Source organism: Sprattus sprattus (genome assembly GCF_963457725.1).
Source record: "Sprattus sprattus genome assembly, chromosome: 3".
Lineage (NCBI taxonomy): Eukaryota > Metazoa > Chordata > Actinopteri > Clupeiformes > Clupeidae > Sprattus > Sprattus sprattus.
This window is the reverse complement of record NC_137922.1, coordinates 52,394,954-52,415,085: the sequence shown is the minus strand read 5'-3', so window position 1 is coordinate 52,415,085 and position 20,132 is coordinate 52,394,954. Positions and strand designations below refer to the sequence as shown.

The 20,132-nt window shown below is 44.2% G+C and overlaps 1 protein-coding gene across 1 annotated transcript; it reads left to right on the top strand.

Moving 5' to 3' along the window:
- Window positions 1-51: 51 nt before the first annotated feature.
- On the top strand, window positions 52-19,883 carry helb (helicase (DNA) B). The gene is made up of 14 exons (XM_080834345.1): window positions 52-292; window positions 2,226-2,588; window positions 9,372-9,589; window positions 11,668-12,768; window positions 13,124-13,313; window positions 14,872-15,013; window positions 15,429-15,562; window positions 15,836-15,920; window positions 16,100-16,159; window positions 16,427-16,712; window positions 17,169-17,327; window positions 17,584-18,126; window positions 18,643-19,226; window positions 19,745-19,883. The coding sequence occupies exons 1-13, from the start codon at window positions 79-81 to the stop codon at window positions 19,177-19,179; spliced, it is 4,032 nt and encodes a 1,343-aa protein (XP_080690471.1). The 5' UTR covers window positions 52-78; the 3' UTR covers window positions 19,180-19,226; window positions 19,745-19,883.
- The last annotated feature ends 249 nt before the right edge of the window (window positions 19,884-20,132 follow it).

Sequence of the window (20,132 nt, the reverse complement as noted above, 5' to 3'; positions counted from 1 at the left end):
TGGTGCGCCGGACTTCAGAAAAGAAGCGGGCAACTATTGACACTTATTTACACCAAGAACTTAAGCTGATACTTTGAGATGTCAAACGTAACCTCTTCGCCGCGTGGTACAATTGTAGTTGGCTACATCTTACCACCTAAGCGAGAAACTCAAAGGAACCAAGATGAAGGTTCAGACCCCGAAGAGGACGAGGAAGAGGAAGACGATCCAGAGTTTCTGGACATGGGTGAAATGGAAAGCTTGTCTGCAGGAGGGCACATGTTTAATTCGTCCGTGCCACCACGACTCGAGGGTAAAATAGCACAGTTCATCTTAGAATGCAATACATGTGACTGTCATGTTTTTACCGCGAGATGGAAAGTCTGTGTTATCTGTGTGAACTTGTCTGCTCTTGTCAGATACAGAACAGGTGTTTCAGTTTAAATGGTTATAGTGTTAACATTAACTGATGATGTCTGCTTATTTTGTTGTTGCTGAAACCCCCTTCTGTTGGAGATCTGTTCGGCCGCAGATTCTTAAATGCGGAGTCAAAACTGATGCTTCACTTTGTTTTGTGTCAGTGTTCGAACGGTCAGATTGTCAGTAGTCAGTGCCTTTTAACTAGCATGCAATAATCCCTGCAAAAAATATATAATCAAAATTGAATGAAAATAGCCACTGCGTGGTTCGACCTCAGTCATACTTTGAAAAGATGTAGATTGGCAACATGCCTTTCACCGCGCTGCTGAATAATTCAAACTGACAATTTCTGTGCAGCGTATTGTGTTCCCAAGAAATGTCTTAATGCCTTTATTGTCTAGCCTGTTGCAGACTTGTAACAAATTATCTGTCAATTTTATTCTGTTTGTTTTTGGCAGGCTTAATTCATGCAGCAGATTGTTTTAAAGCACAACTGAATATCCTTAAAATATACCCAGACTAACACTGAAATCTTCTCTGGGACCTGAAAGTAACTGAATGCCTTATGCATGCCTTAACCCTTATTACACAACAGACATGGTCCAAAGGCATTCGCGAGATCCAAAAATACCACATGGAGGTTTGCCTGAATTTGATGCTTCTATGTTCCAAACATTTTGAAAAAAATGCTTTCTGCACGGGAGTATCAATCTGGGCCAAAGGTTGCACCTGTCCAACTGCCTGCCAGACTACATCCAATAGCCAAGTAGCACTTACCCTTATGTAAGAGGAAATAACTGTTACCAAACAATAAACACAGAAGTGTTTGCTTATCATTTTCACACCACTCTTGCTCACCACAGAAGGTTTTTGTAAAAGAGCTCCTTCTAATCGAGAACATGTCTGATAAGAAGTTACAAATTGCACTGGTGTTGTCAGCCCTCGGTCTTTTGGTTGTGAGAAAAGACAGGAAGAGGCGGAGGTGAAAAATAATAGATGGGCCTATGATAGAGAAATGTAATGAGGACTTTGTCATTGTATTTGAATCTGCGTGCTTGTCCTATTGGCTGAGGCCTACTCTCTTGCTGAGGCTAACCACCTGTTTTTGTACTGATAGTCATGCATACCTTTCTACTTTCAAGGACATGTTCTGAGATCACTGCTGCAACTTCTGTAGCAATGGGATGGGAAAATAACGCCCCTTGTCTACTCATGAGACATGTTTTTTATACTCACATAAAGGCTGGCTGTGCCCAGCTTTTCTTTGGAGTTTGTTCATGATATTTGGTTGTGACACTCTCCCTCTTTTGCAAAAGATAAAGCGCTGAAATTCTGATTGCTGGTCTCTGTCTCATTAATATTAACGTCTTGATATTAATTTATCTAACAGCCTACTACAGCAACAGGCCGCATTAGTTAGACGCCGTCGGAGGTGACACGGTGTCACACGGTGATATCAATGTCACAACTGATTTTCACAATAGGAGCTTGCAGTTGAGGGAACTGAATTACTGCTGTTTTTCCTGTTAATGCCACATGTGAAACTGAAGTGCCTTATTGTAGGGGAGAGTGGGGTAAGATTAGAAATTCTTTACTTAAGTCGATCTCCAGCAAAGGGAATATGGGACAGGAATGCAACTAATGTATATAGCACAAGGTAAGGATGTGTACCATTATCTGAAACCTTAGCAGTGTGTCTAACTGAAATAGTCTTGTGGTCTCGTGACCCAACTTGCCATGTGTGTTAGGGGTAGATATGCACTGGTCCTAGACCTAGTCTTGATGCCATTTCAAACTGACATGCCCTGTGGTCTGTTTTTTGCTAGTTGACTTCCTGGTCTTGGGCTCTGGCAAGTCCCTGCGAGTGGATGGCCGCTTCCCCCTCACGGACCCCTGGTGGGAGGTCACCTGTCGGGTGGGGCGCCCAAGGAATGGCCGGGTGGTCCTCCAGGATTTCCCCTCGTATGAGCTTCGCAGGGACCTGGAGGGTGCCGAGAGCCGCTCCTTGGTGCTCCAGTTTCTCAGCGCGTGTGGTGCGGCGCCAGAACACGTCAGCCAGTTTACGAAGTGGCTGCCGGAGGGGACAGAGGTGGGGCTCGACACCCTGCCGGAGCTCCTGGAGGAGTTTGAAGGTGTGGAGCAACACAAGACAGCCGCAGATCACATGAGGCGTCTGGTCTCCAAGTCAGGTAAGGGGTCAAGCCTGGTTGCTTGTGGATGTCGTCATGTGAAGTTGTGTTAGCTCTTTAGCTCCTCATGGTTAGACTTTTAGTTTAAACACATGATAGTTGCTGTTATTTATTGTCTATTGTGATCTATTGTTGCGTGCTGTTGTCATGTTCACCATTTAAGATATGCCTTGTATTTGTCTTCTGATATTATCATCCCAGCAACCGTAAACAATACAGAGGTTATTAGCAATGTCTAATATAACCTTTGGTACCCAGAATATTACCAGTGACAGGAAACACTTGACTCTAAGGTGTAGATAATGGCCATTGAGTTCAGCACAGAAGTTTGGAAGTCACAATCATGCTGGGGTCTCTTGTGTGGCTACATGAGAGGAAATAGGTTGAGAGGTTGAGTTTGAGGCCAAAGGTGTAACTGTTGCCACTGCATTGGTTTTAATATTTTGTATAGGTTATGATTGGAGTGTTTTTGTATTTGTATCATTACCATAGTAACAGATGGGCTGTTATGTTAGAGCGCGACTCATATAGAGAAGAAGATGTCGTTATATACATGCTAAAGAGTTTGTTTGTAAAGTGAAATATTAAGACCATTGAAGAAGAAATAAGAGAATGAAAAGACAGTGACCATAAAAGAAGATCGAAGACTTTCTCTCATGGCATGCAGCCAACGAGGTATTTTTGTTTGTTTGTTATTTATTTTAACTTTGTGTTATATTGGATGCTGTGTTTGCTAACCAGCTAACGTTGTGAATGTATATGTTTGATACCGTGTATTACAGTTTTCACGGTTTGATGTGGACAAAAAGGATTCATTAAAACCCGTAAAGAAAACCATTTGATGTCACAGTGAAAACTCGTGTGACTCCCTCCCAAGCACAGTCAGACAAAAACACTCCAATCATAACCTATACAAAATATTAAAACCAATGCAGTGGCAACAGTTACACTCCCACCAAATCACACAAACTTACACTGAGATTTCTTACGCATATTGACTGTTGCAGTTAAACCTTAAACACCTAAAAACATTACACATCTATCATTAAAGATTAAATAAAGAAAGCAAAGATAGACAATAAACTTATTTCATAGAATGAAGATAAACATTAGAAATATTAAACGGGGTCTGCTTCTAGCAGAGTAACTAACTTATGTACAGGTCTCTCCAAGAAAACTGTGTTAGTTGTGGATTTACCCTTTTCATTAAATGTGGTGTCACTAACTAACAATCTGACCTTTCTCACCCTATCATCTGACCCTGGATAAACTTCTGTTATTCTGGCCGGCTTCCATTCATTTCGTGGGGTTTGATCATCTTTTAAAAGCACAATGTCGTTCACTTTCAGGTTTCTTCTGTTCTTCTGCCACTTTTGTCTTGGTTGTAAACTCAAGAGATATTCCTTTTTCCATCGAATCCAAAATTCATTGGCTAGATATTGAACTCGACGCCACCTCTTTTGAAGATAGAGATCTTCCTTGATGAATTGTCCAGGTGGAGGAAGAATGATGGTGGACTTCATTGTGAGAATATGATTCGGAGTCAAAGGTTCAGGTGAGGATGGGTCATTCAAGTGTTCAACGGTAAGTGGTCTGCTATTAATGATCGCCATCACTTCATATAGAAAAGTTCTGAGAGATGAGCTATCAAGTCTTTGTGCTGATTGGTCAAGAATGGCAGTGAGAACACTTCTTATAGTTCTAATTTGCCTCTCCCAGACACCACCCATATGACTTGCCGCTGGAGGATTCATCAGAAATTCACATCCTAGAGCCTTCACTCTGTCTTCATCCATTCCTTTCATGAGTTCTGCAAACTCTCTCCTTGCACCAATGAAATTGGTTCCTTGGTCACTTCGAAGTTGACGAACATTTCCTCTTATAGCAATGAATCCTCTTAAGGCATTGATGAATGCATCAGTCGTCATGTCATCAAGCATTTCTATGTGTATGGCTCTTGAACATAGACAGGTGAATAAAAGTCCATACCTTTTAATGTCCTTTCTTCCGTCTTTCACATGGATCGGACCAAAGCAGTCGATGACCGTGTAGGTGAATGGAGGACTTGTTTCCATTCTATCTTCAGGTAAGTTACCCATTTTCTGTTCTTCGGTACATCTTCTGTACTTTCGACACTTGACACATTTGAAGATGTGTGACGATACTGCACTGCTGCATCCCAGGATCCACAATCCATTAGCTCGCAGTTCGTTTACAGTCATTCCACGTCCCTGATGATGAACTCTTTCATGGAAGTGCTTGATGAGTAGGTCTGATATGTGACTCTTTCTTGGAAGTATTGCTGGATGCTTCACATATGGGTGTAAAGTGGCTTGACTTAAACGTCCTCCCACTCTTAGGATCCCTTCTTCGTCCAAAAATGGACATAACTTGTACAGCTTGTTGTGCTTTGTCTTACAAATCTCTTTCTGTACTTTCAAGCTCTTGATCTCATCTGAGAACGCTTCTTCTTGAACTAACTTAATGATTGCAATTTCTGCCTCTTTCCTTTCTTCTAGGCTTGTACTTTCATTGGTTCTTTGCTTGTCGGCTTTGTGTTCTTTAACTCGTCGTTTCAATCTGACAACTGCTTGCACTACCCTTGACCAGTCAGAAAACTTCTCAAGGCGGTCCAAAAATGATCTGATCTCCCTTGCCTTAGTACTCAACACAAGAGCCTTGCGGAGCTCAGGATCATCTTCCATAACTTCTTCCACTTTGCGTGCTCTGTCAGGTAATTCCTTTTGCCAAAGAAACTTCGGTCCGGAGAACCAATTGGAGGTCTTCAGTTGCTCTGCAGTCAATCCTCTGGACGCATGGTCGGCCGGATTATCCTCAGATGCAACGTGGAACCATTGTTCAGACTTCGTACTTGACTTAATTCTTTGTATGCGGTTGGCTACAAACACTTGAAATCTTCTTGCATCATTGTTTATGTAGCCGAGGACGACCGTAGAGTCCGTCCAAAAGTATTCTTGCAGATCTTGGATTTCCAATTCATTGCGCAGCATGTCACTTGTGACTAGGCAAAAGTAATGCAGGATGTGCTTATCAGTTAAACCAAATGACCAGTTGGCGGTGTCACTGATTGTTTTGGGGGTTGCTGTAAGTACCATTAGTTAGGTTGACGAGCTGATCAGAAACACAGGGAATCCTGCTGTCCATTTTCAAAAAATGTAATTTGAATGTCATTGTGCATTACACAGGGGACGTCACATGGACCCATTTGGACAAACTCTTTGTTGGTCAGACATAATTTGTCTGTTTTCTTTCTAATCACATTCCACAGTGCTTTGTCACACAAAAACAAGCAGTGATACTGTTGTGGAAATATCTAAGAGTTCTCAAGAAACTTCTCAGGGCAAACAGGTATGAATATACTAAACGGTTTAATTCAGAGAAGTAATTTACTGCTGAGTTGGTCCATGGAGCATCTCAAAGACTCTAAGCATAAGGCAAGAGCGATGAAGTAGATAACCTGAGGACTAAGTCCCGTGCCCTTTTTATAACTCTAACCCCCTTTTGTTCTTCTCTGGTCTTGTTTACTTCATCAGTTTTAACCACATTGAGGGAGGGGGGACGTTTGGTACATCTATTTTACCAGCATGCATATTGCATAGATTTTGCCAGCCTGCATTTTGCACAGTTTCTAACAATAAAAGGAGACTCAGCGTCTTCAGGTATGGTGTCTGGAAACTACCTAGATGTTCAGAAACTAGGGCTGGGCAATGATTCAAATTTTGAATCGCAATTAATCGCATGATTTCCCCGATTAATCACGATTAATCTCATTTGTATACGCAAAATCCGATAATGAATTAAAAAGTATTGTATAGGGCACTTTTATTTTAAATGTTCTGCCATATGAACTAAAGTGCCATAACATTTGTTGTGCAAACACTTGATAGCTCTGAATCCAACAATAAACTTTAGACAATGGAACCATGAGGTGAATCAAAGATCTTGGTGTTTATTTCCTTACGTGCGCCTGCAGGGAGTCAATTCCAAATCATGTAGACAGGGTAAAGACTGAATGTCGATGTACAGTATGACTTTTTATAAGGACAGCTATGGGAGGTCACAGGTCAAAATGGGGGTGTGTGTTACTGTTTAGGTACTGTTTAATCATGGGATACCTTTGGGTGATAGGCTAAGTTGGGCAAATGGGGGGTGGGAGTGGGAGGGGAGGTGAGGTGACCACCAGCCCCCCACGGAATGTTCCGGAACATGCTTACCTAAGGTCCTGGTATGTGTATTACATAGGCCATGAATAGGGAGGGGATGTCTAGAGAGGTTCCGTTTAGCATAGGCCATGGGTGAGGGTGGGGGACAGACTGTGAATAAGCATGGCACACACACACACAAGAGCATTCATGTATGCAATGGTAATTATATGTCTATATCAATTTCCATCACACTTAACATTAGCATTTTTACATAGTAGTAGTCCTTTTATTGTTACAACACAAGTATACAAGCACACAAGTATCAGCAACACAGCCTTTCGCATCTGAGATTCTTTGGAATGAAAAGTGCGTTAAAAATAAAATGAATTATTATTATTATTATTAAACTAGAAGTAAACTAGCGAAAATGGCAATCAACCCGTCCATAACATATACTGACAGAGGGGGTAGACAGAACGGGAAGACAAGGTTGAGGGAAGAATTACAGCATAACATTGGGGGGGAGGAGAGAAAAAAAGTCAACCCCCAGACTATGCTCCTAGAGGAGTTCAGTGTGGGAACAGTAAAAAAAACACCTCAGAACATAAGCACAAGCATTTTACATGACAGAGATTTGCAAGGGGTGAGGGGTGGGGGGATGGAGGTAAACTAGTACAAACAAGCAGCCATCCGGTCCTATTCGCCATTCCCTTGGCGGGACGGCGCAGACACAGACACGCCTGGATGGACTAGGGGTAAGAAGCGGGTGAAGGTGTGGGATGGGGGGCCAGGAGGGTGAAATGCACATTGGTGAGTGGTATGTAGTATGTGTGTATTTAGGCCTGGGTTGATGCCCTCCTAGGCCACAAATCAGTCAGATTCTCAGTTCGCAAGATTGTGGTTGCCATGGAGACATCCTTGATCCGGTTCCAGGCAGAGACAACATTCCACAGTTGTCTGTGGGAAGGGGGAATGGAAGACGAGAGAGTCTCACTACATCGCACTCCAGGGGAGTTTTTTTTCCAGCAACGGCCTTGGCCAAGGCCCGTTCTGGTTGGGGGGGCCGAAAACAGATAAGATAGGGATTGTTTGGTCTTCCAAGTAGCTGTATTCCAATTTGCATGGCTACTCTTTAGCCAGCTTCTCCCACTTTTCCATCAGGTCTCCAAAACGAACCATATTCCTTTGCAGATCCGTTAGTTTCTCCAAGTTGTTATCCATCTTGTGGTTTAAAGCCACAGTCTGAGAGCCAACAGATCTGCCCACCGCATCAATCATGTCGGGCAGCCTTAGGGGGCTTTTTACAGCTGTCACCGGTTCATTAATTTTCCGATAACCAGGGCAGCGCCTAGTCCAATCAGCAAAAAAAAAAACCTGTTATCATGGTTCCGAATAGGTAGATGTCTTCAATGTCCTCCATGGAAAGGGCTGCTAGGCACACAACACGCCACTCCTCCCACGCGTCCATCGAGTAGCCAGCTGCGAACGTCCCTGCAGGGCAGACAGGTTCCCCCGAACCCGAGCTTCTCGTTGAGAAGATGGTGTCAATTGCGTTAAGAGACCAACTGATCAAATACATGATTTTAAGTTTGAAGAGCGGTGTGGAGACAGTCTCTCGAGTATAGACAAGACAAGAAAAGACCAGACGAAAGAATTATTACTTGTTTAAACTAAACATGTATTAATTCAAATTATTGTTTTATATTAGTAATATTCCTATTATAAAAGTATTCATATATCTCAAATTGCCATTCTGTATGCTGAGTATATTGATTATATATTGATTTAACATAAATTACAAAAATACATTGTGCATGTGTGTATTTATTGCACCTATCTGTTCTGTGTATTGTTATTTTCATATGAAAACCCTTGGTTATAATTATAATTATTCATAAGTATACAGTGTCATAACTACTTCTCTGACGTTTATAACAAACCAAACCGTTTAAAATCGGTTGAAAATTGAGCAAATTATGGTGTTTTAAAAAGTACATGTACCACTCACAACACAATATTATGGGTGAGCAAGCTGACTGTGGCAAGATGGCCGCCATGTGCGGACATTTGACTCCGTTTGCCGGCAATTCGGACGAGACATCTAGCCTTTATATATCTATGGTTTATCCGTTTAAGGTTTCGCAGCAGACTTTTACAAAATGAAAGCCTTTGAGCAAAATAATAAATTCTGAGGTAATGCGCGATAAAATAATTGTCTGTGTTAAATAATTGATGAATTAAAGCGATAATAATACGTTAACTTGCCCAGCCCTATCAGAAATATCTAGAGGAACACGTGGCCCCGCCAGGACCCATCAGAAACGCCTATCTGGATGCCTACCACCTGATTTATCAGAAAGCGTATCTTATCAGAAAACATATCTCTGCCATAATATGTATAAGAAAAGGCATGTCTGCCATGTGATTTCTTGAAAAAGGGCCCATCTGCCGTATGGCAGCCTTCTCGTCTAACTGCTACCTCTATTTGTTGAGACGTCCATGTTCCAGTACCAGCAATACACACATTATTCAACAATACAGTCATAAGTAGATAAAAATACGACAATACCTGTTTGATCACTGATGAAACTGACAACCGTTCCTCTGCCTCCTGTAGGTGCAGGTTTGTGTGTACATGCTGCCAGACTGTACCCTCTGGTGATGAAGCACATGCCCACCCTCCTGCCCCGGCAGTTCAAGGAGCTCCTTGGGGTGGGGAAGAAGAAAGACAAGGACCCCCCAGAGAAGCATGCTGAGGTGGAACTAGCAGAGGACCTGCTGGCACGCCTAGAAGAGATCATTGAGAAAGATGTGTGGAAGCTAGGCTTCAACGCTGTAAGTACATCATTAAAGCAATAGATAACTTAACTATGGAGTGTATGACTCCATTTTAGGTTGAAGCCAGTCATTAATGTACACTAGTAACACATCTTGGGCCAGTAGATGGAGCGGATCAAATCAAAAGTCTTTGATGTCAAGCTAACTGCATGGCTGATACAAAAATCACCTCCTCAACCCCAATTCCAGCCAATCAAGGAGAAGAAGCACAGAAGGGCCTAATGTGATTGGCTCCTGAGCTCAAATATCAACAGCCTTTCACAATAATCTTGGACTCGACCTTGGACATTACCTCTGGTTAAAAGATGCGGTTGAAAAAAGAAAAAGAAAAAATGTGTTGCCGCATTGTTATATTACACATACATGGCTGAGAGCATCCATGCAGCCAAAATGGGGAAAGACAAATTCTTTCCACTTTTCCCTGAACTGATGCAGCAGTGTTTCTCAGCTAGTTACAGCAGGCATTATAGAAAATCAGAGAGAAACAGCTGGGGCTAATAACAGCACCCACTCAGTCATTTACATACACCTGGTCTTGTGGGGAAGTAGGCACGTCAAATGGTAATAATAACACTCTGGTAAGAAGTTCCAGTGCTGTGTCACGAGACACCAATATGGAGTTTCATATTTCAGATCCCGATTGATTTTCATTTAATCGTAATTTGGTTTATGAAAATGGGAAATAAAATGCAGTTTATTTCCCCACATTCCCATGACAACATGTTTCATTATTTGTCAGTTTGGGTCACTGGTAGGGATTAGTTCCCTGTTTGTGTCTATTTGAGGGAAGTCCTTTCAACTGCTTAAAGAGGATTTGAGAAGTTTGAGGTGTGCCTTGTGTAATAGATTGCCTGCTTAACACTGCCTGTCATTAATGCGTAGGTACAAGTTTTGCACATCAAAATAAGCTGGGGCATTGAGTTCATCATGCAGCTCATGTGTCTGGGAGGAAGTGATGAACGTCACTTTACACACCCATTCAGTCCTCTGGGCCCTGTTGCTTCCTCTCCTTTAACCGCTTTTTGCTGAAAGGGTTAGGGGTAGTAGCTTCACAGTGTCAGAATAGCATAGCACTACAGTTTTGATAGAATAGCAGTGCAGTTCCAATAGCTAACTGTGAACACACATTGGATACTTGTGAATCAGTTTGAATGGTTCACAGTGACGCAAACTGGTCTATTTTCTGTAGGTGATTCTCATGTGAGGAAGTGATTTGACCAGATCGGAAATGAGATAAAATGTGTGCCAGGGACAAGTGTGGGTTTGAACACGGGTGTGATGGAGGTGTTAAAACCACAGGCTTTTGGAGAGACGTTCTTTCGAGCTCAGCAAGCGTTACAGGACCCTTACGTTTCCCCGAAATTACAGGTGCTTCTTTTGGACAACGATCTTAGTTTTTTTTTTAGCATGTCTGACAGAGCTCAAGACAAACTCTCCAAAGATGATGATAGAAATAAGTTTAAGGGTAATTTAAGTGTTGTTCTGATTAATGAAAAGAGCAAAACTAATCTAAAGAAATAGCAGCCGCTGTCCTTGAAATAAGGCAACTTGTGACATATGGGAGAGTTTCATATGTTTTTCATATACTGAAACCTTTTTGTTGCAGTTACTAAACCCAGGTTTACATTGTGATTGATAGTGAAGAAATTAGCCTCCATTGTATAAATGAGGTCAGCATGTCTTTTAACTGTATGTTGTAAGTGAATACCCTACCACCCACCACATCTTGAACAACCTGACCAAGTATGAATCTCAGAATCCTGACCACTCTTTTACCTTTCATATGTCTGAAAGGTTTGGTCAAACGGCTCCCCCTAGTGGACTAAAATAAAAAGTGCCTTTTACCCCACCATAACTTAAACAGCACATTAACTTCCCTCTTCTTTTTTAACATAATCAGCAGCAGAAGTGGCAATAAAGTGTGTTAAAGCAGTCCCAGTGTTTAAATCAGCTTACATTTGTTCTCTGTGTCTCCCTCTTTCTGTGTGTGTGTGTGTGTGTGTCTGTGTCTGTGTCTGTGTCTGTGTCTGTGTCTGTGTCTGTGTCTGTGTCTGTGTCTGTGTGTGTGTATGTAGATTCTCTACAGGGAGCTGAACTTAATCCGCTGCGAGGCTCGTCTCGAGGCCTTTGTAGCGTGTGGTCTGTTCCGGAACATCCCAGAGTTGCAGCGGCACGCGCTGCTGGTGTACGAAAAGCTGAAGTACCAGTGCCAGCGCTCTGGCAGCACGTACGTGGACCTCCATGAACTGGAGGAGCTGATGCGCCCCGAGCTGCGTGAGCTGTCTGTGTGGGAGGCCGTGCGGTTCCTCAAGGAGCAGGGCGTAGTGGTGCCCAAAGGCAAGAAGGTGGTGCTGCAGAACCTCTATGCCTACGAGACGGGCATCGGTGAGAAGCTGGCGCTGCTTACGCGGGGTGGGACTGCGCCATGGCACATCGAGCTGGATGTCAGGCAGGTGCTGACGGAGGCACAGAAGGAGAGGCTGAGGGCAAAGGCAGAGGCAAAGGCAGACGCAGAGGCAGAGGCAGGCAAAAACAAACATGGAGGACAGGTGAATGGTACAGCTGCCCCGAAGCAGGAGGCTGGGGCGGTAACGGCAATGGGAATTCCCCAAGATAGAGCAGGTGTTGCTGGGAATGGACCTAGGGAGGACCTGGGGTACTTCAATGGGGAGACTTCCACACAAGCCGTTCACACAGATGGCGGCTCCTCCCAGGAGATTACGCACTCAACCCCAACCCAGGAGGTTCCCAGGCCCGAGGGACCTGCCCCGGACCGGCCTGTGGAGTTAGAGCTGGACCCCGATCAGGTGCGGGCGGCCGAGATGATCTGCTCCAACCCGGTGACGGTGATCAGTGGTAAGGGCGGCTGCGGCAAGACCACGGTGGTCAGCCTGGTGTTTAAAGCCGCCATGCAACTGCGCCACCGGGACCTGGAGGAAGTCCAGAACGCCTGCAAGGACTTCCAGAACGACCCTGGTGGCTCGCAGCCTGTGAGCGACACTGACCCTCAGGTTGGTGAAGAGAACCAGCAGCAGCAGCAGCAGCAGGAGGAGGAGAAGAAGAAGAAGGACGAGGAGGAAGAGGAGAAGATTGAGGTTCTTCTGACGGCACCCACAGGCAGAGCGGCTGGGCTGCTGACCAAGAGGACGGGGTTCACTGCGTACACCATGCACCAGGTGGGAGAGGCAGGAGACTTCAGTTACGTCAGGAGATATTATGTACAGACTGACTGTTACTGCATTTGTTAGATGCAAGAACTCATTCTGCCCATTCACATCATGCAGGTTGAACCCATTTGTTGACTGAGGTTAAAATAAAACAAAAAAAAAGTAAAACAATTTTTTTAACTTACATTTATTTTTAGTAAGAAATAAGCTGTGTATGATAGATCACTATGTCATCATTTGGACCTCAGCTAGCAGTTCCCAACACTTTTTATTCCTTGTGAAAAATAACTCTCATCATTGTCAATGTCCAGACCTGAAGACCTCAGAGATGTAGCTCTGCCGCTCTCCCCTCTCTTCTCCACAGGTGTTGTTCAGCTACATGCACTGGAAGAAGAAGCCCGAGGCACAGGGCGCGGGGGAGGAGAAGCCGTGGAAGTTCCGAGGGGTGCGGGCGCTGGTAGTGGACGAGGGCAGCCTGGTGTCCGTGCAGATCCTCCACTCGCTGCTGGCCATCCTCACAGCAGAGGCTCGGCTCCAGAAGTTGGTCCTGCTCGGTGAACCCTCTAACCTTTATTTAGATCATTTAGAAATATTCTTGATAGATTATGTATAGATTAGTAGATTCGATATATATACTATATATATATATGTATAATATTATATCATATTTTTGTGACTGACATGGGTAGATATATATACATTTTGCTACCCATGACACTCACAAAAATATTTTTGTGACCGTCATGGGTAGCAAAATTGATATGTTTTGTGAGGGGTTGTAAAGACTGATCTGTCTATCTGTCTTTGTGAAATAAACTTAGCCTATATAGAATAACCAAGGTTTTCCCATCAGTTTTCAGTTTTCAGTTGAGGTGCTACAGAGGTATATATGGTGAAGAGTATTTCTCGATCTCAGGCCTTAGCCATTAAGACTGTGTAAGCTCTTCTAAACAGTGGGTTGACTTAAGTGGGTTTCTGAGCGTGGGAATTGGGCGGAGCAGGAACAGATTGGAATTATTCTTTTACCTCAGAGAGGAATTGCCAAATCGTTCTATTCAGCTGTCAATGAAATGATAAAAACAGACTGGAAATCAATCTGTGAGCAAACCACTGTCAACAAATCAATGGCTTGATTTAACAAATGCCTGCAGTTTTTCGGGATGCCTATCTCTTTCTGAGACACCCTTGTTTTCTGTACTTGATATTTTAGAGTGGCTTCAAGGAAACACATTTTTGTGGGTTAGAAATGTTTTGATAAATTATATTAAGACGATAATATTAATGAGACAGAGACCAGCAATCAGAATTTAAATCAGTACTCTTATCTTTTGCAAAGGAGGAAGTGTGTTACAACCAAAGGGTATGAACAGACTCCAAAGAAAAGCTGGGCGCAGCCAGCCTATATTTGAGTATTAAAAACAGGTTTCATGACAGATGAAAGGCGATATTCTCCCGTCCCATCGCTACAGAAGTTACAGCAGTGGTCTCAGAATATGTCTTTGAGAGAAGAGCGGTATTCATGACTATCAGTACAAAAACAGGTGATTGCCTCAGCAAGAGAGTAGGCCTCCTGTAGGCCTCAGCACACAGGATAAGCAAGCAGATTAAAATACAGCAACGTCCTTAATACATTTCTCTATCAGAAATAAACTGCAGTAGTTCTTTAGCATCTCATAATATTTACAGGATCACAGTCATTCATAAGGTTAATATTCACAGTACCTCAGTCATAAACTAGATTAACATTCAAAGTACCTCAGTCATACACAAGGTTAATACAGCATTTGTTGTCTTTGAAGGGGGAAATAGTTATGTAGTCATGTAGGCACAGATGTTTGACTCTAAGTGGCGACACATATGGATACATAAAATGGTTGCCTTATTTGCACTTCAGGGATAAAAGTGTCAGCTTGATGAATTAGTAAAAGTTAGTGGAAAATTATAGTATTAGCTCAAATTGTCCATGATTAAGCATGATAATGGACTATGCCCTCTATTGCTTGGTCAGCAGGCATACTGTTGGTCTCACTGTGTGTGTGTGTGTGTGTGTGTGTGTGTGTGTGTGTGTGTGTGTGTGTGTGTGTGTGTGTGTGTGTGTGTGTGTGTGTTCAGGTGATGTGCGCCAGCTACCCAGCATTGAGCCGGGAAACGCACTGTATGATCTGTTCGTCAGTCTGCAAAAAGTGCGCTGGTCCATCGAGATGAGAACCAACCACCGCGCTGAGTCTGAACTCATTGTTAAAAACGCTGGACAGTAAGCAGCTTGGAGTCTCCTGCATGGTTAAAGGGACCGTATGTGGTCTGTGGTGGACAAAAATGACAAGCTTTTCCACCATATTAAAGGTAGAGTCCGTGATTCTTGCTAAAGGTTGTTGATGTATGAGCTCGACCACCAATCAGATTACACCCCTCACTTCTCTGCTCTTGAAGCAGTCTTTTGATTGGCTCAGTCCGAGCCACTTTATTTCCCATTTACAGAGTCAGGACCGTGTACAAAAACCTTGAATTATTTTAGAGCCCACACAAAAAGGACCGCTATAGGACCAACCGTTTTGAAAAGCGGTTTGAACTAGAATCCCGGACTGCACCTCCAATGGCCCCATCTCATGATTGCTACTCGTGAGGGAGCGTCAGACATGGACTACATGATGTGTCCTCTTCTGTTGTAGGATTGCAGACATGGGTAAGAAGCGCCACTTCCACCCTCTGGACTTTGATGCCGTCGTGGACATGGACTCCTCCCACGAGATGCCCGCTGCCGACAAGAGATTCATCTACGTACGGGTGGCGAGCAACGACTGTGGTGAGTCTGTTCAGTCTATTGCCTCAAACGGAGAGATAAAGCTTCTTGTTTCACAGTCTCCTGGATGGGTTTGTTATCTTAGAAAAACATATCCGAAAACTAGAAAATAGTGTATTGATGTTATCATCAGTGTTTACAGGATTTGGGAGGATAAAGGATGATGTTTCCAGACCCTCTGGTTGCCAGGTTGTTGATCAGGTTTGGTGGCTGATATTCAGACAGTGTTGTGTTTGAGCTGGACCTTGTCTCTTATTTTCTTCTTCTACTGCTCAGCTGTTCAGGATGCAGTTTCGCTTTTACTTGGACACGGTGCTGGGCTTCAAGATCATAAAAACTCCCAATTCATCGCTTTGAGGAGGTAATTGTGACCTTAAGAATATACTGTATAATTATTAGATTGTAGTTGGTACAGAACATAGCAAAAGTGCACCGTTAAACTGTTCAAATGTGTTCAATGAATAGAAAAGAGGCCTTCTCTGGGAAAGAAAGTAGTCATCATGTGGTTGGGGTAATAAATGACCTGTTGTGTATTTGCAGGGATGACTGTGATCTGATCAACGAACTTTGTTGCAGGAAATACGTGGGTCACACAACCAAGTAAGACATTTGCCAATATTTAATTTAACATTTGTTTTCTAAAATAATATAACTATTCTATATAAGTATATAACTATTCTATACCGTTGATTTTTGGCTGTAGTTCATAGAACTGTGAAGAATAAAGACTTTTAGGAATGTGCTACTCTTGTCTTGTTGTCTCTCAGTATATACAATGCTACACCCTGGTAGTCCTGTAATGCAGCCTTGGTGTAGTATACCAGAGCTGTCCATCACTGTCTTCCTCACTCCGGGGCCCCCTCACAGGAACCAGAAGAACAGGAGAGACTTTCAAGTGGGGGACAAAATCTGCTGCACCAGGAACAACTATGTCACCGACCGGAGCCAGGAGCTCGGGCTGACACAGGCAGCGCCGACGGAGCAGCAGGCGACCGTCGCCGTGCCAACTCAACAGGGTGGCCCTCTGACCTTTGACCCTCAGGAGGGGAGCAGTTACGGGCGGGCAGGACGGAAGGAGAAGAAGAAGAAGAAAGAGGAGAAGGAACCTGTGAAAGAACGCCTGTGCAATGGAGAGATCTTCTACATCACAGAGGTTGGAGAAAGGGTGGCCTTTCTTTTTCATGGGTCTGATTGGTTGTGCAGGCATATCTTTCTGACCATTTGCTTCACGTTTAGAACTGCAAATAGGGGTCTAACGGCAAACTATACCTACAAACGTCCATGGGTTCATGTATCTTGGTACAGTTAGCATTCTAAATGTTTCAGGACTGGACTGTATTGTGACGGTAAAGATGCTTATCTACTGTCTTCATATCTTCAGTGATGGGAGTGAAGCATGAAAGCAAATGTTTGGTAAATCTCATACAGACAAGGAAAACTAGATACAGGATGCACCATGCTATCCCCACACTGGGACACTGTTGGTCATTTATTTGCTAGCTAATTTATGTGTGTTCGGTGTGTTCAACCATGACAATCCTTATTGAGTGTTACGGTCTTCATCGAAACACATATTTATTTGGGAGCCATAAATACTGCTCCATGACAGGACTTGACGAAGGTGGAGGAGGACAGCAGGAGGAGGAGCCAGAAGCGGTACCTGACGCTGGACGACGGGCAAGGGAAGGTGCTGTGTGTGCTGTTCAAGGAGCTGCACAAACTCTGCAGGATAAAGCATGCCTGGGCGAGGACCATACACACCTTCCAGGTAGGAAACTCCTACATTTCACGTTTACACACACACACACACACACACACACACACAAACGCACACACACATACACACACACACACACACACTCACACTCACACACACTAGGGGTTTAACGAATCAGACTGCGTATGTTCTTTTATTGATCCTCTTACCTTTTCTGTCATTGTATCTTACCTCATGTTGCGCCATTATAATTACATGTGTGTGTGTGTGTGTGTGTTTGTGTGTTTGTGTGTTCGTGTGTGTTCAGGGTTCAGAAGCCGAAACCATCGTGTACGTGGTTGGCAGTGGAGTGGCTCAGGACTGGCGGCATGTGTACACGGCTGTCACGCGCGGCCAGAAGCGAGTTTTCATCGTCTCCAAGGACACCGAAATCGAGAGGGCAATCAAAGGGCATGTCAGAAAACGCAACACTAGACTCGGCCAGCTAGTCAGAGAGCTGGTCACAGAACAGAGATCAGCCGAAGAGGATCCATTGAGTCAGTTCAGCCTCACGCAGGCCTGCCTGGGCACCCCCTCTAAGGGAGCCCCAGGCTTTCGGCCTCTCCAGGCCTCACAAACTCTAAGCCAGACCCCAGGGCCCTCTGCAGTGCCTAGAGATCTCAAGGAGGAATGTGTGGACCAGGACTTGGACACAAGTGATGGCCAGGCGTATGGAGCGCCTATGGAAGGTACAGAGGACCACGCAGCTGTTGCCAAGGAGAAAAAACCCTCCTGGGTCCAGTCCAGTCCAGTCGGCTGCAAACGGGCCAGTGGCTTTGAGGGCTGGAGCACTCCACCTAAACAACTCAGGGTGAGAAATGGCCCTCTTTCCTGCTCACGCAGTTCTGAGGAGAATGGCACGGTTGGTGGATCCCTGAAGCCCTGTGCCTAAAAATGTCATATGTCAGTCTAGGAGTTTAGCTACAGTATTGTTAGAAAACTGCATTGGACACTTGTTCCAGTCATCTTTAGCCTCTGGTGGTGTAGTCCTGTTTAGTTTGTGCCTGCTCTTTTCTGTTTTGACTAATAGGTTTCAGGTGTTACCTAGGTTCGTGGGTGGAGGCGTTCCCTTTATAAAACGTGTCCTGCTGTGGATCCGCGCACGGTATCTTGCCATTACTGAGTGGCATCACGTCCTGTTTCCTGACGCCAAGACGGATCCTTACTAAATAAATAAACCCCCTAGATACCAGCCCCTTGGACTTTTGTCTTTAATGTTGCAGTCAGCGAGGCTGGCCGTAACAATAATACTGTCCATAACTGCTGAGTATCTACTGTTGCAAGCGTTGGTTGTGTTTTTAGCTGACTTTTTCCTCTCTTCCTCTAGGTGGCCTTTGAAGACTCCCCTACTGGTGCCTCAAGTCTCCATCTGCTCACGTTAGACTCCCCCAGCCCTGCCCCTGTGGTGAAGCACCTCTTCCCTAGAACGGGACAGGACGCCTCCACCGCCACCCCGAGTCCCGTCACAAAATTCAGGCCCAGAGTTGGGCTGTCTGAGAGGTTTGCTGCTGAGGTGGCAAGATGCAAAGAGGAAGGGAGAGAGGGAGGAGCTGGGCCCAGCAGCGCCCACCCTCAGGAGGCCTCTCCTTCCAGGATAGTCCCAGGCTTTGGTAGGCCTTCGCACTCTAGCCTGGAGACGTTAAATGCCATTAAATATCCCCAATTGTTCGGAGGACCTTGCAAGGAGGGCAACTCAAGTGAGACCTGCCTGCAGGATGATCTAGCTTTCACTCAGGAATATGGCTGGTCACCTATGGGTCCTGCTGATGACCCCTCAGCAATGCCTCATTGGAGTTCTGTGATGGACAGTGTGGAAGTTGAGTTCTCCAAAGAGCCAGATGTTCTCCGAGAGATGTCCAAGTGACAACAAAAGAGTCTACGTAACAGCGCAGAATACCTCAAGAACTACAGGTGAGGGAGCTGTAACCTGTCCCTTGGGAAATGTCTTGCTTACTTCTACCTGTCATGGATGTACATTTAGGTTAGAACTAGAAGTATCCTTCAGATCCATAGAGGATCGCAGCACATGTCAAGTCATAAAAATGGGAGGACAGTGAATCAGGATAGATAGGTTGCTAGTTTGATCCTGACTCCTCCTGACCATGTGTTGAAGTGCCCTTGAGTGCAAAACTGAACACCTAACCACTCCCGATGTGAAGGTTGGTGCCCTGCGTGGTAGCCTCCACCGTAGATGTGGGTGGATGTGTGGGGCATTATCCTGTAAAGCGCTTTGAGTGCTCTTATGAGTAGAAAAGCAGTCCAATTACGTTTACAATTGTCAGCTTCAGATAGAATTATTTTGTGCTAAGACCTGTTGTTCTAGTGATTTATAGACTCCTGGTTAGTTTCAGAAAACATGACACTTAAGAAGAACAGTCGGTCTGCTCTGTAAACTGTGTGTTGATAGACTGTTTTTGTCTCCTGTTCAGGCGGTCTCCTTGAGTGTCCAGTGGTTTGGTCAGGTGCCTTCATGTCAATCATTCTCCATCCTTGATGCCGGACAATTCCCTGATAATTCCCTAACCCCAAGATCAAGAATCATTATTTGTTTTGTTATGGTGACGACCAAAGGTCCGTTTCTCATCTGAGTGACACTGAGGGCTGTTCAGCCTCAGCATATGCCTCTCAATGTCTCTTTTGAGTGTCCCTTTCATATGAAGGTTGTGACATTATAAGATTCGTTTTTTTATGTTACACTTTTTTATACTAATAAAAAGTATTTCAGAAACTCAGAATAATGGTCTGGAAAGTTGTTTTTACAAGTGAATTGATATTGTGGTTGTCACAAAAAAGTGAATGTTTCACAGGCAGATTGTA

Excerpts from the sequence above, each read along its gene's own strand:
- helb (XM_080834345.1), top strand. The coding sequence starts at position 79 with ATGTCAAACGTAACCTCTTCGCCGCGTGGTACAATTGTAGTTGGCTAC. Across the intron at positions 2,589-9,371 it reads GCGTCTGGTCTCCAAGTCAG|GTGCAGGTTTGTGTGTACAT; the intron begins GTAAGGGGTCAA and ends TGCCTCCTGTAG. Across the intron at positions 16,713-17,168 it reads AGATCTTCTACATCACAGAG|GACTTGACGAAGGTGGAGGA; the intron begins GTTGGAGAAAGG and ends GCTCCATGACAG.